The following is a 16,522-nucleotide window of genomic DNA, read 5'->3' as shown; positions in this document are numbered from 1 at the left end:
AAGTCGCTGGAAGGGACACCCCTCCCAGCCCCCCCATGAAGAAGATTGTAGTCCGGAATTCATCATCAAATGACAGGCTAAAACTTAATATGACATCAATACTCTGTTACTAGGCCTTCCTAAAAATATCATCATGGCTTTCTAGGCTGCCGCAATATCCCTCTCAGGGACGCAGTGATAGAATCATATCACCAGGGCCCTAGTCTTACTTCCCTGCTGACCCCAGACCCCCAATAGAATCCATATCTTAATTCAAGATCTTATACTCCACAAAATACCTGGTGGGCAAATTATACATTTTCAGGAGGTTCCCAAGTACTACCCAGCAAACTGGAATTACCTACGGAAATCCCAAACTTCATGAAAAGCCAAACATTGAAGAAAGCTGTTTGGGGAAGTGTGCCTAGAATTCGAAACCCTTCCCCTCCTACTCCATACATAATGACATACCATTATGAATTGAAAACATTCATTTTCAGGATATTGCCTGGCAGGCAAACACTAATAAGCAGCCATTCTTGCTCCTCCCTTGCTTCTTCTCTATCACATGATTTTTGTGAGCCTTTAAATTGGGAAAAGCATGTGGAGCGTGGCAGGGTTAATAGCCTCAGGCCGCTTCCACCTCCGGTCATATCCCGCCTCCCAGACCTCCCCTGCAACCTGATTGGCGCAGCCCCTACGGCTAAGGGCCTCAAGGCAAAGGGCGGCTCCTACAGAGGCGGCTCCAGATTGTGTCTGCAGGTGTCAGCAGGGGAAGCCAGTGGCCAGCCATCAACCAGAAGCAACTACCAAGGTAAGTGTGGCATGGGTGGGGAGTTGGGCAATCACTCTACTCCAGAAAGCCCGACCACTGTACCTTACCTCAGAATAGGCTGGATTGGATAGGCTTCTATTACTAACAAGCTCCACAATGGGTGAAGATTGTTGAATTATTAACCAAGCTACACTAGGACAGTGCCGTGAACACTAGCCTGCCTCACACTCTTGGGGAACTGTTCATTTACCTTGTGCCACATCTAGATAGTGCCACATTGGGATGGAACTGTGATTATTAAGATAAAACCTTGAATGTTAAACTGCATCGCTCCCTTAGGGAATTGTCAATTTTAACAACCTCCCACTTTATAGTACTCTCAAATCTAGGTGTAACAAACCATCTATGTCTGCTATATTACAGAAACCTACTGTATTACATTATGAAAACCTACTGTATTGTGAAAACTATGCCTCTCTCCCACTATACAGGACTCTCAAATCTAGGTATTGAGCCAAATTGTGAATGTTAGTTGAGAGACATATAACCCACTAACCTAAAAGCTCAAAATTATGCATACTTAACTCACACAAAAACCCAAACAACCACCTCCCGCACAGCAAACTGCACACACTTCACCACACCACAACACCAAACAAAAAATACATAAGCCGCCCCAACAGCACACCAGGACTGACATCGATCTGATACTCACACCCACGCTTAGCGCACAGTGAAAACCGAAATGAAGCTGCCAACAGAACACCACTTCTCTCACTATCCTACTCCCTCTTCACCCAAGTAACCCACCCCTCCTTCTCACTTGCAGATCCGCCTGAGCGCCTGGGGACCAACTGTCATTGGTGACAGTGCGTGGTACAAATACCTTTAATATCAACATCAACATCATCCAAGCTTATCTATAGCAAAACCCTCCATCAAGGTCATTGCAGACCCTCACTGAGCCCACTGCCATTAACCATACCAATTCCTTTTACGTACTTCTGCACCATGCAGCTTTGGACACTGAGTTTCTTTATCCCCATACTATGTTGTACAGATTTCATTTAAGCAATGCTTGAATGGCATAGTTTTCTCTCCACCCTCATTTAATTTGGATACATGTTCTTTAGGTCAGTGCTACTCACACTTCTTCCATGTTGCATCCATCAATGTATACATGTTTACAGATCCTGGACACTTTTTCACAGGAACCCTTTGTTTTCCTCAAATGAACAATGGACCAATCTGTTCTCTTATTGTACCAGTTCTTTTTATAGGTTTATGGCCCAATTCATGGAAAAGTGCACAGAAGTCCTGCAATGCCTGCGTGCCGAGAACGTCACTGCGCGAACCTGCACGCAGAAGCTTTTCTGCATGCTCTGCATTTTCATGGAGTTGTTTGCGCAAAGTAACAATATATGCAAGTCGGGGCTGAAATGCGTCCAACATGCCCCCTCGCTAATCAGAAAAAGCCAGAAACAGCCACCTTTGCATGCTCCCCGGGAGTGAATACATTCACCGTCAGAACAGTGAGCAGGCCTGCATCTCAGGGACCCTGCGCCCCGACAACATGGGTACAATTTATTGTAACTCTGGTAAAATTCTGAAAATCTGCATATGAACCCCAGTAAACCGTTCCTGCACCTGCTACACTATGTACGAGCACCCCTAAGTTAGATCGGAACCCCGGCTGCATGCAAGCACCCCTAAATCCGACCTGATCTTACCTCTGCATGGTGATTCCTATGCGCAAGTGTCTGTATGCCTGCTTTCGGTGGGGGATAGTATGAGGGCTTTGCGTGGCCATTTCCCTGCAGGGAGGTTGCACGGTCAGATCCCTGAATACGTATTGTTCTGCAAAATAGTGTGTGTGCAATGGAGTACCTGCGGGCCGTCCCTTGTAATGCCCACTTTTTTGTATGTTCTTCCCCATTTGCTGTGTTCCGCCCCCTTTACTGCCCTCTGCGCATGCCACGCCCACACTCTGCATGGTGTCTCGTGCCAGGCACTTGTCTGTTCACAGGGGCGTGCCGGGCTGCCGCGAAATCCATGCAAATCCAAGGCAAATCCTGTGCATTCGATGACTTGGATCGACAAACAGGATTACACACGCAGTTTGTCATGCAAGTTCTCTATTTTCTGCACAAATAATTCCATGAATCAGGCCATTTATGTTGATGTGTTTTGAAAGAATGAACACTATCACTTTTTGTAATTCTGCTCTTTATGTTGACATGATATCTGCATAGTGCTCTCACACCTTTGTGGCTGGTTTGCAATTAAAAATAAAACGTAAGTCTTAGGTACGTCCCGTGATCCTGATTTACATGGAATCATCCTGAACATCAGTAGAACATATAGTCCCCCAGTTTCAAAAGACATAAATCTAGCAGCAGTAAACCATTTAAAGTGCCTCAATTTAGTGAACTTAGCATAGATCTGAGAGATCAAGACTATTTCCACTCATTACTTGAGGGCTATTAAATAAAGAATAAATTCTGGCCTTTTGGGGTTTCTCTGACAAGCTCAACAGCTCCTAATGAAAGAAATGTTTTAGTTTGCAACGACACATCTCAACCCTTATTTTACAGGACAGGATTGGAAATAGGAGATGTTAGTGTCATGAAGACATTGGGTTCATAATATTTTGAGTATCCTTTTTGGTCTCTGTATGGTTTCCTCACCATCACAATGTCACCCACACGTACTGCTCTGCCCCTCTTAACCTTTTCTTGGTTGCCTCCTCTCTCATATTTGCTCTGGTATAGTTTGATACTTTCTCTGATAGTTCTCTTATTCTTCACACCATATTTTTGTTCATGCATCCAGTGCAGGTACACTTTGCATCTCCTTGGTCGCCCTCTCATTCTCTCAACTCTGTTGCCACATGTGGGGTATCTCTGCATGCTATCATCATTTCACACACGTCCTCCTCCACTCATCTCATTTGCATGTGCTAACTGTATGCACTCTTTAATGATTTAGTTTACTCGTTCTACCAACCCATTAGCTCTCGGATTGTTCAATGCTGCTCTACAATTCTTTATCCCATGCTCTCCTAGATATTGCTGCACTTCATGCGACATCAGCTTGGACAGCATTATTTTACATCCTTTTGGGGTAACCCTTGCTAGTTGTAGCATGCAGGCGGCTCATCCTTAGCATGGTGAACAGTGGTGCTTAATATGTTTTTGCAATGAGGATGGGTGGCACAGGCCTTGCTTTCTCGTACCATGGTTCACTCTCACCACATGTGTTTAGGACCCAGCTGGGGCTGGTGTCAAGGATTGTGGCTGCAAGACAAGGTTTGGAGTACTGGTGTGACTGCCTCATAAGCGCATGATGGGTCCATAGCCACCACATGCAGCAGGGTATCGGGTAAGTGTGCTCCACTTTGCCCCACCCCAGCCATTGTCTGTAGAGAGAGGAAAGCACTAGTTTGTGACCAGAGCTGTCCCTAAAAGGAGCTATGAATCAATGGATGATGCGACTTTTATGGAAACTAATTTATGATCAATAGGAGCATAGTTCGTTCAGGTGAACACGATTATCGCCCCACAAGCAAAGCAACACGTGGATGCAGGGGCTCGCCCAGATGGCAATGAGGCAGAGTGTGTATGTATGCAGGGTGTGGATGGAGGAAATAGTTCACAACAGCTGTGCAGCTACATGGAGAGGGCCACTTGCAAGCAGGTGTTTGTTCAGGCAACTAGGAGATAATGAATGAACACTGAGGTATCCCTGCAAGGTGACCAGTCCAAGGATGCAGAGACTGCTAGGTCCTAATGCAGACACAGAGCCATGAAGAACAATCCATGGATGCTGATGGGTCGACAAAAATGTGTATTTGGCATATGGTATCCATGATCCTAGCTGGGGGGAAATTGAGCATTTTTCAGGCTGGATCATAGGATAATGAGCTAGTTCGTGGGAAGGGACATCTGAGGGAGCAATTCCAGCTGATATACAAAACAAGGGTTTTATCAGGGGTTGGGAGAGATGTGGCAATGGCTAATGGGGAACAAGTTGTTCTTTCTGGTCGACAACTAGGTGTCTGACTGCATATTGTTTCGATCTAGGGCATAGCAAAAGAAGGCGTATCTTGTAGCCTTCTCTTTTTTGCCGCTATGAATTTGAAGCTTGGCCCTGCCATGCTGTGCCTTCCTGAGGCGTTGAGCCTGTCTGCCAGGTAACGTGTTGACATTGGCATCGCTACATTACGTGTGAATCAACAGGTCTTGTAGATAATGTGCACCTGGAGGGGTAACCAGTATTGAGCCATCAGGTTTACTGTGATATGGTTCTTAATCTTTTAACCCCACAGGAAGAGGAGGGGCTTCACCAGGTGCTAGTGTTGGTGCTAGGTTCAAGGAAAGCCTTAAATTAGTACATTTTGTGGTGGAATCATGGTCTGCTGGATGGACTATTGGCAAACATTTCCAAGGTGATATTGCTGGAAGAATTGTGAATGTTACAACTACACACACACATACACACACATACACACACAACGAGTTGAAAACAATCAGCACAGATGTGAAGTCCAGCTTCGGATTATCTATGCAGGCACAAATAGATTTTAAAGAATTCTGGTGAGAGAAGGACCTTGGAGGGCTCCATTATTTGTAGGATCAGGTTTCTCTACAATGTTGTATCACATAATAAACTGAGCTAAGTAAACAGTGGTAGGGAGTAAATAAATTAGGACTTTTCTTATTTTTTTTTTTTAACAAAAATAATCATGGTATTTGGAACATGGAAATATGACACCAAAATGGCTGTTTTAGTGGTCTGCAGAAGTTAGGCATGTATGGCCTCCCACCTGTCAATCACTGGTAAGCTTCTGGTTTTGCCGCTCTTTTTCCAGCTTTTTTACTTAAGCCTCGATTTCACCTAGGTGTCCTCGGCGCATGGCGTCCTCGGATAAGGACGTACGAGGACAAGGACACTCCCTTTTTTTGCCTGTTAGTGCATGGCAGGGTCCAGGGTCAACCACGCCTCCCCTCAAATCCTCCAATAGACATCTAGACATTACCATGTGTCTCATCCATCCACAGCCTAACCCCAAAATCTCCAAGGGCCACGCACCAGTGCTCCCTAGGCTGCCACGAATGGCTATCATATCCAACCTTATGACTGTACCCCGCTACCCACAACAACACCCTTACATTATGTGCTCCCGGCCCATTATGCTGGTAAACGCCTGGCCGGCCATAGCCCACGCTGTCGACATTGCTGATCTAATCACTGAGAGTACTGTTGACGCGATCTTCATCACAGAAACTCGGCGCAGGCCGTCCTCGGATAAGGACGTACGAGGACAAGGACACTCCCTGTTTTTGCCTGTTAGTTCATGGCAGGGTCCAGGGTCAACCACGCCTCCCCTCAAATCCTCCAATAGACATCTAGACATCACCATGTGTCTCATCCATCCACAGCCTAACCCCACAATCTCCAAGGGCCACGCACCAGTGCTCCCTAGGCTGCCATGAATGGCTATCATATCCAACCTTATCACCGTACCGTGCTACCCACAACAACACCCTTACATTATGTGCTCCCGGCCCATTATGCTGGTAAACGCCTGGCTGGCCATAGCCCACGCTGTTTACATTGCTGATCTAATCACCGAGAGTACTGTTGACGCTGTCTTCAACACAGAAACATGGTTCACCCCCTCCTCCTAGTACATACAGACTTAGCCTGCACAGTCCTGCTATCCGCACCCTCACCCTCATTTGAATCCCTGTCATGTTGATTCCCCCTGTCCCACAAGGACCCAATCACAATCCATCTCATATAACCCCCCAAGGGAACGGGTTGTTCATAGAGGACCTCACCAACCTCATCTCATCAGCATCAATCACACACTCCAGCAACATCCTCCTCAGGGACTTCAACACCCCAGAGACCCCACCCTCTGAACACCTATGTGACCCACTCTATGCACTAGCCAATTCGTGCAACCTCCACCAAATCATCTTCTCTCCAACGCACACAGGAGGGCACAATCTCAACCTCATCTACACACCTTCTGCACTCCTTTCCTGTGCCAACCCCATCCCCTCGGACTGATCTGACCACCTGGCAATCCCTCTGACCCTACAACACCATGAACATCCCCATAAGGGACAGGCTGCATGCCCTGAAATCATCTGCTACTCCTTCAAACTCTTCCCTGTGGACCACCTTGAGCTAGCTCTGGCCACTGTCCCCTCCACAGGACCTCCTCAAAGTCTTCTCTTTTAACGCCACTGACCCACACCCGATAAAAACTACACAGATCAAGTCCAGACCATCTGCCCCCTGGTACACTCCTGACCTCGGGCCAACAAAAGGGCAATCAGACTGGTGGAAAAAGGGTGGCGTAAACACTGCCACCCGGAGGATCTTTCCTCACGCAAAACCCTGCAAATCTTACGTAAAAAGCTGATTACTGATGCCAAATCAGCATATTAGGCCATCGCAATTGAGGGTTCTCCTAACAGGAACAGAAGCCTCTTTGACATTGTCAGACACTCCGGACACTGAGGTCTCAGCTTCGCAGGAGAAATGCAATAGCATTAACAGCTTCTTCCTTGATAATATTGCCAAAATCAAGGACTCTGTCGACTCTGCAAAGGCCTCCAAGGAGCCAGCCCCCACCCTGTACCGGGAACTCCCCCGTTGGTCAGACTTCACCCCTCTCTCCATTAAAGATCTCTTTGACACCCTTACATCCCTCAAACCCAAAGCCTACTGAGACGATCTCCTCCCATCCTCCATCATCAAACAGCTCCAAGGCTGCACCCTCAACACACTCCTTAATATCGTCTTTGCCTCGCTCGCTAAAGGCTCTTTCCCAGACTCTCCAAAAACAGAGCTAATTCGCCCCCTCTTGAAAAATCCCTCACTCGATCCTGATGACCTAGCAAACTACAGACCCGTCACAAGCCTCCCTTTCATAGGGAAACTCATTGAAAAGCCATAGCCAATCAATTGCTGTCCAAAATCGATCAACTCAGCCTTCACAGCAAGTTCCAATAAGGGTTCTGCCCCAAATGTAGCACAGAAACTGCCACAATTCAGGTGAAAGACTACGCACTACATCTTTCAGACAGAGGTGACTCTTGCCTCCTCGTCCTCCTCAACCCCACGCTCATCTCGCTCCTCACAACCAGAATGGGCCTCACAGGAAAAATCCTTGACTGGTTCTTCTCATACCTCGCCAACAGATTCCAAGCTGTCAAAATGGGGCAGTTCAGGTCCAAACGCCTACCAGTATCTTGCAGCGTGCCGCAGGGCTCCATTCTCTCACACGTAATCTTCAAACTTTATATGGAGCCCCTGGGAAACTTCTTAAACGACCCCAGCATCTCCATCCACCAGTACACTGATGACACGCAGCTATGCCTTAAGGTTACTGGCCCTCTCATCTCAACCGCTGCTTGGACACCATCCAGACCTGGATGTCATCTGCCTACCTAAAACTCAACCCCACTAAACCTGAGTTTGTCCTTATAGGCCCTCTCAAACAACAGATCACCATAAACTAGTTCTACACATGAACCTAGATGGATTCACCCCCTAGGATTCATTGTCGATAGCAGTCTCTCCCTCCAAAGGCATGTGGCCAAGAAAACCCACACTGCCTGGCTTCAAATCTCCACACTTAGGAAATCAAACCCTTCATCCCACCCGCTAACTTCCATACAGTAGTTTAGGAACTGGTCATCTCACACGTTGACGGGGTAACGCCCTCCTCACCAGGCTACCAAACATGTACCTGGCTCCCCTCAAAGCTACCCACCACGGTGCAGCATGTCTTATTGTGGGTGTCTGTAGATTAGACCACATCACTCCCATCCTACGTGATCTCCACTGGCTCCCCCTGGCTGCAAGGATTCTCTTTAAAACCGCATGCATCACATACAACACAGTCTCCAAGGGAAACCCATTTTACCTGGCAGCCAAACTCTGTATCTCAGGAGGTTCCTGCACCTCCTTTAGCTCAGTCATCAAAATCTTAGAGTCACGATTTCCCGTAAGAAAAGGACCAGAAAGCAGTCCTTCTTCTGCTATGCCACATCCATCTGGAACTCACTCCCCCTGAAGCTCATACTGCCCCTTCCATCAGGCAGCTCCACAAAATCGTGAAGACATGGCTCTTTTGAGTCCTCCCCTAGGACTGAAACCCTGACATTCCCCCACAATACTACATTACAGTTAAAAATGCTAGCGCAACGCTAACCTCTGGGTTCTGTAAGGAAGTCATGGTATCAACAGTAAGACAGACACAAGTGACAACAGTTCAAGGGTGTTTATTAAACTTTAAAAAAGGGTTTGAAAAATGCCTGTCTAATCCTAAATCTACAGATGAGAGCAAGCTACGACCATCAAATAATAATAATACAGTCCTAGTAGTGTCTTGTCAAAATAAAAGGGCCTATACTAATAAACCTATTGCCAATCCTTACCTCTAAATACAAATAGTATGGCAAACAATGTTACAAAAAAGAAAGTGTTCACAAAATGATATGTCAGGATGTTCAGGCTGTTGGCCTCCCTTCCCCACGTTTTGAAAGTCTCTTCATTCAGAGGGTCTGATGCGACAAACAAACGATAAGTTCTTTCCTCTTTCAGATTTTCACAAGTACTCCATTTCCTAAGCGATTCACTATTCACCTCGGATCTCCCTCAGCCGGGCTCAGATCCTCTCAACACAATGTTTGTAAATTATTCATGCATCCAATTTCTCATAGGATATTCTTTCTCGGGTGACTTACAGTTCACCCCGGATCCCCCTTAGTCGTGCTCAGATCTCGGATCCACCTTAGTCGGCACAGATTTTGGATCCCCCTCAATCGGGCTCAGATCCCTTTTAACACAATGTTCAATTAGTCTCCCTCCGCCGGGCTTGGATTATTTCCAATATAACTTTACACAAACTTGCTTTAACCAAAAGCTTTTAGCTGATCTCCCTCCGCTGGGCTGGGACCAACTTCATATACTTTTTCATCAACTATCGAAGACTTTCGAATGTGCACAGGGTTTTGCTTGACCTGTTGCAGGACCACTTTGTTTTCACAATTCTTTATCACTCTTCACATTTGTCACCTTTCAGCTGGATACCTAACAGCGACTTTCGAATGAGCACCCATGTGGTGTCAGACCAGTCTGTCTACGGTATTGTATCTTGGCTTCAAATTTCAATCACTCATCTGCTGTTTAATTGTGTTCGCGTTGCTTGCCACATATGCTTCATACACCGTTCTCTTGTATCAGTCTCTCCAACTCACCGGCTGTGCTGACTTCACTGGCACTGCTTTGTTGTAGGAGACAAGGACAGTACCATGGCAGTAAACGATTCTCCCCACCTTGACTATCGATGAGGGAGAGGCCCAGGTACCTCCGACACACAATGAAGGATTCTTCAGCCTTGATTCCTGGTCTTACATTTCCTATTCTCGAAGGTTCATGAAGGTAACGGTCTTTTGTTGAAAAGGTCAAGGGCACTTCCCTCCTTGCAATCCTCTTCGGTTTTGCCTCTTTCGGCTTGTATTAAACTGTCATCTTGGAACTGCTGCTTCCTCGTCAGCTTTGCCTTGCTCAGAGTGTGCTTTTGTGCGCTGCCTTTTATCCATGTGGGGAGGTGCAATGCAAGTCAGGTCTGTGTAATAATCAGCAGTAATTGCCAGACCACTGTATTGGGATATGTCAGGTATTCGGCTCGATTGTTAGTCCATTTTCTCTTGTAGAGAGCTGTCCGTGAGAAAATGTTTGTGTTGGGAAAGTAGGAAGAGGGGATTCAGTTCCTAAGTATCCTACTTGGTAGAATGGGATAAAGGTGTTACAGGGAAGGGGATACCACATCTGGCCATCTGATGTCCTACTTCCACTCCCCAAAGACCCCTCACCAGGTGATCCTCCCGCACTAGTCCACCCCCAGGAACTGGATCAAAAAGCGATGGCCGTGTCCTGGCCACCTAGATGACAGATCCCCAGGGACGAAGCGGGTGAGACACCTTCAGGTTTCTCACATTTCTCCCGAACTCTGTAAAGCGCTCTGCTGCCTACGGGCCAGGTTCGCGCTATAAACAATAAAATAGGAAATATGGCACCCTGATTGTAGGTATAATGTAATCAAGTTGGCGGGCATGCTTTATCGGTGGCTGTGGCAAAGGCTTGGAATTCCCGTCCTCTCGCCCTGCGGGTTACACAGAATCATCTGTCCTTCCGTCATGCCCTGAAGACCATCCTGTATTACCTCTTATGTGTTTGCTGCTTCTGTTTGTTCCCTTGGTTCCTAGCGCCATGATGCCTTTGGGTGGCCGCTGAAATTTACAAGTTCTGATAACATAACATAACATAACATAACATAACATAACATAACATAACATATATGTCGACAAAATTGCTCAGAGGTAGTGGAAGTACACAAACACACACCTGCTCCAGCCTTGTTGTCCTTAGCTTCATTTGTGGAGATGTCAATGGTCTCATCTGTAATAAAAAGAATGAAAACGAAAGGAAAGCATGTTAGTGAAGTGGCTATATCCCTATTTCCGACCACTTACCTTGAGAGAAAAGAGGTACTTTGGTACTGTGCCAGGATGGGGAGGGAACGGGCAAACAGGAAAGCAGCTTTAGATTCCCAGATGCAGGCCCACTTCCCAACACACCCTGGGAACACACACCACAGCTTCCCTGGGTGCTAGGCACTTTCCTTCATTGGAACCATTAATACTGGGGCCACCATTGCCTTTGACTACTTCTCTCCTGCCTGACTGGTTGTTCACACTCACCCCTAGGGCCCCGCTTGTGGCGCAGGCAGTGGCGATTCAAGGCAAAGGGCCACAAGGCAAGGGACCCAGCTGGGCAGGATGTAAAGGAGGGCGGGGGTTAGGCAAGAGAGTGGGCGCGACTTTGAATGGGCAGAGATTGGGATGGTCTTGAATGCAATACTTGTTCATTTTCGAATAAAATCCTTCAGTCTGTTTGCCTTTTTTAACTGCTATTAAAATCGAGTGTTAGGCATTCTACCCCCTTGGATTCAACCCAGTCTTTTTTGAAAATGTAACTATATATAGCTGCGCCATCAGCCCTGCAAATAACACATATAGATAGGATTCAGGGTTCCTAATTATTGGCCAGCTGACCCAGGACTATTAAAACAGCAGCGACTTACTTGATATGGCATGCACTGGTGAGTAACGACGTGACTGGCTGAGTGAGCCGTCTGTTTCTTTTCATTATTAAATGAATTACATTTCAGCAAGGAGTTGAAACAATCTTGCAAAAACATAAAATGTCACATTTCACCTCCAAGATCACACTTTCAGATTTGGGCGGGTGTGGGGGTTTGGGGGTTGAAATACCCTGACCCCATTGTTAGGGTGCGATGAAGCACACAAACACAGCTGTGGAGCACTACTGCCGAAGTGTGGAGTATTGATACGTGAACACAGACTTACAATGCTTGCACCTTTAGGCAAAACATATTCTTTATTTGTTTTTTCTGTGAAGAGAAAATCGTGGCTCACAATTGCCATTGCCATGAGTGGGATAAAAGGCCATTATGATGGTAGCGTGCCCTATATAAAGGATTCCTTTTGTTACTATGGTTTCTTCGACCCGTTCCTAAAGTGCAACATATGCCAGAGGTGTCTTCAGGGCCCTACACACGCAGCACGGCCGGTACGATGTTGTTTCGACAGTCGTTTTTTCGACGGGTGTTTTTATGAAAACACTTTGTGGAAAAAACTCCTCGAAATTTGTGGGGGTAGTGGGAAAGGGCAGATAAAGGGTTGGGGGTCGAGAACAGTAAAAAAATAGGTGGGGTCGGTGGGGGGGGAGTTGAGGAGAGTTTGGAGGGCAGGACCCCCAATATAAAAAGTGTAAAATGTTGATGACTATTTTCGGCACATTTTTTTCGAAAGTACGACTGTCAATGATATGACATAGAACCGCAAGACTGCGGTCCATTAAAACCTCAGGTGTGAGTGACCGTCTTTATATTGAACAATCTCAATCGAATCACAGAATAGAGAATAGGATCGTGGCAGCAAAGGACATTAAGGCACAGCGAGAAGACGTGATTTACCCAGGCACAAATGATAGGGCCATGTGTGCAAGCTGGGGTTTGAGGTCTGCTTTCCTGGTTCGCCATTTTACAATGTAACCAGTAAACCCCATCATAGCCAGCCCCATCTTTAGTTTTACATCCAACGTGCAATGTTGTCTTCATAGTTCGCATTGAACAGCTAAACTAGTACAGTGGATTACAGAGACATGACATCTAAAGTGCTGAACCACATCACAAATAACCTGGCAATATATATGAAATCTTTATAGAAACATGCAAAACACGTACAGGAATAATCACCCTCAAGGGTGTCAATAATAAGGATGTGCAAAATACTGCAATTTGCTTTTGAGGAACTTGTACACGCAATTTGTAAAAATGTATTACTAATTAAAAGTTTTACAGTAAATAAAGTGCTTGGAAATAGATTTTCTAGTTATCAAAAACCAGAAAATTGTTGAAGAAAAGTCAGCAATGATATTGTTGCTGGAGATTTGCTCAGAAGGTCTGACTCTACAAAAAGTCCGAAAAATGCATACAACCAAAGGTTCGAACACCAAAAGTACAAACCTTTGGTCGCATGCATTTAAGGTAAGTAAAAAAAGACTAGGGCGGCTGCGGGGGTGACCCCCGCAACACCCTGCTCACCATACTATACAGTATAGTGAGCGGGGGTTAGGGGGGCACACCCCCGCTGCACACCCAACAAAGGGAAAAAAACAAAAAACGATGGCTGCGGGGTGTCCCCAGCAACACCCCGCTCACTATACTGTGAAGTATAGTGAGCAGGGTGCTGCAGGGGACACCCCCACAGCACACCAGATTAAAAAAAAAACAAGGGCTGCAGGGGTGTCCCCTGCTACATCCCGCTCACTATACTTGAAAGTATAGTAAGTGGGGATTGCGGGGGAAACCCCTGCAGCTGCCCGTAAAAAAAAAAGAAAAAGACCCTGCGGCGCCGGTCCCCAATCACGGAAGTGAAAAGGAACTGCCGCCGCAGGGACACAACGTGAAGAAAAGGTAAATAGGGTTTGGTTATGTTGGGGGTGTGGGTGGGGGTGTGTTGAGGGTGTGGGTGGGGGGTGTCGTGGGTGTGTTGTGGGTGTGGGTGGGGGTGTGGGTATGTAGGGGTTTGCAGTGTATGTTCGCATGGGAAATGTACGAACCTTTTGAGGTGTGTACAATTCTCATTCAAACCTTTCCGTCACTGACTTTTCTGTGAAGGAAAAATCACGCAGATCCGAGAAATCAACTGCAAAGGTTTATCTGCATTTTTCCCCCATTCTATTTTCATAAGAAAGTGAATTGAAAACAAGTAAAGCGCTCTATCCTATTTGCTTACGTTCTTCATTTACGTTCCTGTAAAATAAGATGGGGACAAAAAAGTGCAGTTGCTTTGTCACTTTTCTAAAGTTTTCTCTTATTTTGCTGTTTCAGCAATTTCTCCAGATACGTAACTGGAAAATAAATTCCTATTTCCAAAAGGTGCTTAGGGCCTGATTCACATAGGGCCTCATTACGAGTTGGGCGCAAAGGGATCCCTTTGCGCCCTATTCTGAGTTCCCTTAGTGGGTCCCTTCCTTAACGCCTGGTTTTATCAGGCGTTAAGGATGGGACCCGTCAAGGGACTTTAGAGCTAATAACGGTACCGCAATTTGCGGTACCATTATTAACGCCTTCCCATTGAGCTCTGTGGGGGCTCAAATGGGAATGGGAAATTGCTTTTTCAATGGGGAGTTATCCGTCCCGCAGAGGTCGGAATAGACCGGTAAGTCCCCATTGAGCGAGGGCGAACTCGGTACCGGTATTGGAGGTAGTCATGGCGCTAATAGCGCCATGATTACCTCCATACTCAGAATGAGGCCCATAGAGTTTTTCAATGGGAGTGCCCCATTATAAAACGCTTCCATGAATCAGGCCTTAGTCTCAAAATGTCATTCTTTGTCATTATGTAAGTCCAAGCTGTTCGTAGATAGTTACGTTTCTCCTCAATCTCTGAGAATGACTCCAAGAGTCAGATTTTCCACCGCTGTGTTGGGGGTAAGATCCCTCGCTCAATCATTCAAGTCCTCATTAATAACACTCGGAGCCATTGATCATTCCAACCTTCTTTAATACCTTACATAACTCAACTGCCTCCCCCTCCCTTTGTCCCTCCCCTTCCGCCCTCTTCCTGCCCTGGTGTGTGTGTGTGTCTCTTAAAGGGGTTGCATCCCTTTATTCAGATACAACACGCTGTACACATTTCTCGAGATCGCCGGCCTCTACTTGGTTACTCAACTTCTTCACAAGTTTACGACAATTTCTGCGTCGATCCTCAGATTCCCTAGCTCTTCTCTCAGGCTCTTCTTTCATTTCTGAATGCCTCTCTCAGGTGAAAGGTGTCTTACACACCTCAAGGCAGCACTCTCATTCTCTAGACACCTGTGAACATTTCTCAACACTTCTCTTGGGGTTCTGAATATCTTCCAGGGGTTTTAGTGCCCCTCTCAGGCTCTAGGCACTTTCAAAACTTCTCACCTCCTCTATGTTTTAAGAGCTTTTCCAGTATCCTACCACCCCTTTCAGGTTTTAGTCCCTTTCTAATAATTCTCGACACCCCTCTCTGGTTCTGGGCAACTGCCAGACTTATCACCATGCTCAAGCGCTGGGCACTTTCTAAGCTACCCGGGACACCTCTTACAGGAGGGTAAAGAAGACTTAACGATGACCAAGACCTGAGGCTCTAGGAGTCTTCCAAAGCTTCTCAATGCTCTGCTCTGGCGCAAGGCACTGTTCAAAATTCCCAGTGCCACTTTCTGGTCCTAGGTGCTTTCTAAAGCTTCAAAATGCCCCTCGTAAGTGCTAGGCATCTTTCAGACTTCATAGTGTCCTTCCTAGGTTTCAGACCTCTTTCAGAATATGTAGCGCTGCTCTCTGGTTTAAGGCACTTTGCTGCGACTTCTCAACACCTCTCTCAATCCTTGGAGTCTTTTAGAGAAGTCTCAGCACCCATGTGAGGTTCTAGGTGTTATGTCTGGCATATCAGAGCCCCTCTCAACCGCTATGGATGTTCTAAATCTACAAGACTGCTTTCAGCTTCTAGCCACTTTTTAGGGGTATCAACACAGCTCAGGTTCAAGGTGCTCTACAGAGTTTTCAATGCGCATGAGGTGAGGTCTCAAGTGCCTTTTTAGGTTCCTAAGAACTGCTCAAATGTAAAGCACTTTTAGGGTCTCAGAAGGTTCTTCAAGCAACAGCTCCTCCACCTAGCACCCATTTACTGGCATTCAGAGGGTGTCTCCATCTCCTCAATGCGTCCTCTTCCAGTTCCAGATGACGGCAGACTGCCTTCCAGCAATCCTGCTCTTATTATACACCTCCTCTCCTGAGCCCTGCTAGGAAGGGAGTTTCCCTCTCATATCCTTTGAATTTCATTGGATCCGCCGGTTTAGCTCGGTCTCTTTTCCCATCATTCTATCCTTTCTGGCACCCGTCACGTGACAGGGGATGGACAGGTGATATAACCAGGTGTGTCTTTTTTTGTGGAAGTCACACAACTGAGCTGAGAATGTTGATGAACCACCAGTTTCTAGATAATTTACCATTTTATTTTCTGGGGATATTGACAATTTGTCACAAGACACATATTTGCCTAAGCCTGGATAGACCTATTCATCAAGGAAAGGATTCTCTGACAGAGTGTTCTGCATTGGTAAACA

The 16,522-nt window shown here is 46.3% G+C and overlaps 1 protein-coding gene across 13 annotated transcripts in view; it reads right to left on the bottom strand.

The window, feature by feature from the left end:
- LOC138582484 (uncharacterized) overlaps positions 1 to 16,522 on the bottom strand; it is a 451,229-nt gene that overhangs the window by 344,003 nt on the left and 90,704 nt on the right. For all 13 annotated transcript variants that reach the window (XM_069653811.1, XM_069653815.1, XM_069653819.1 and 10 more), the window contains exon 8: positions 11,186 to 11,239. In XM_069653811.1, the coding sequence (XP_069509912.1) occupies positions 11,186 to 11,239 (54 nt within the window). The remainder of the gene's footprint in view (positions 1 to 11,185; positions 11,240 to 16,522) is intronic.

Source organism: Ambystoma mexicanum, chromosome 3q, assembly GCF_040938575.1.
Source record: "Ambystoma mexicanum isolate Mex_15411 chromosome 3q, UKY_AmexF1_1, whole genome shotgun sequence".
Classification (NCBI taxonomy): domain Eukaryota; kingdom Metazoa; phylum Chordata; class Amphibia; order Caudata; family Ambystomatidae; genus Ambystoma; species Ambystoma mexicanum.
Note: the sequence above shows the minus strand (reverse complement) of the source record. Positions and strands in the feature narration are given on the sequence as shown.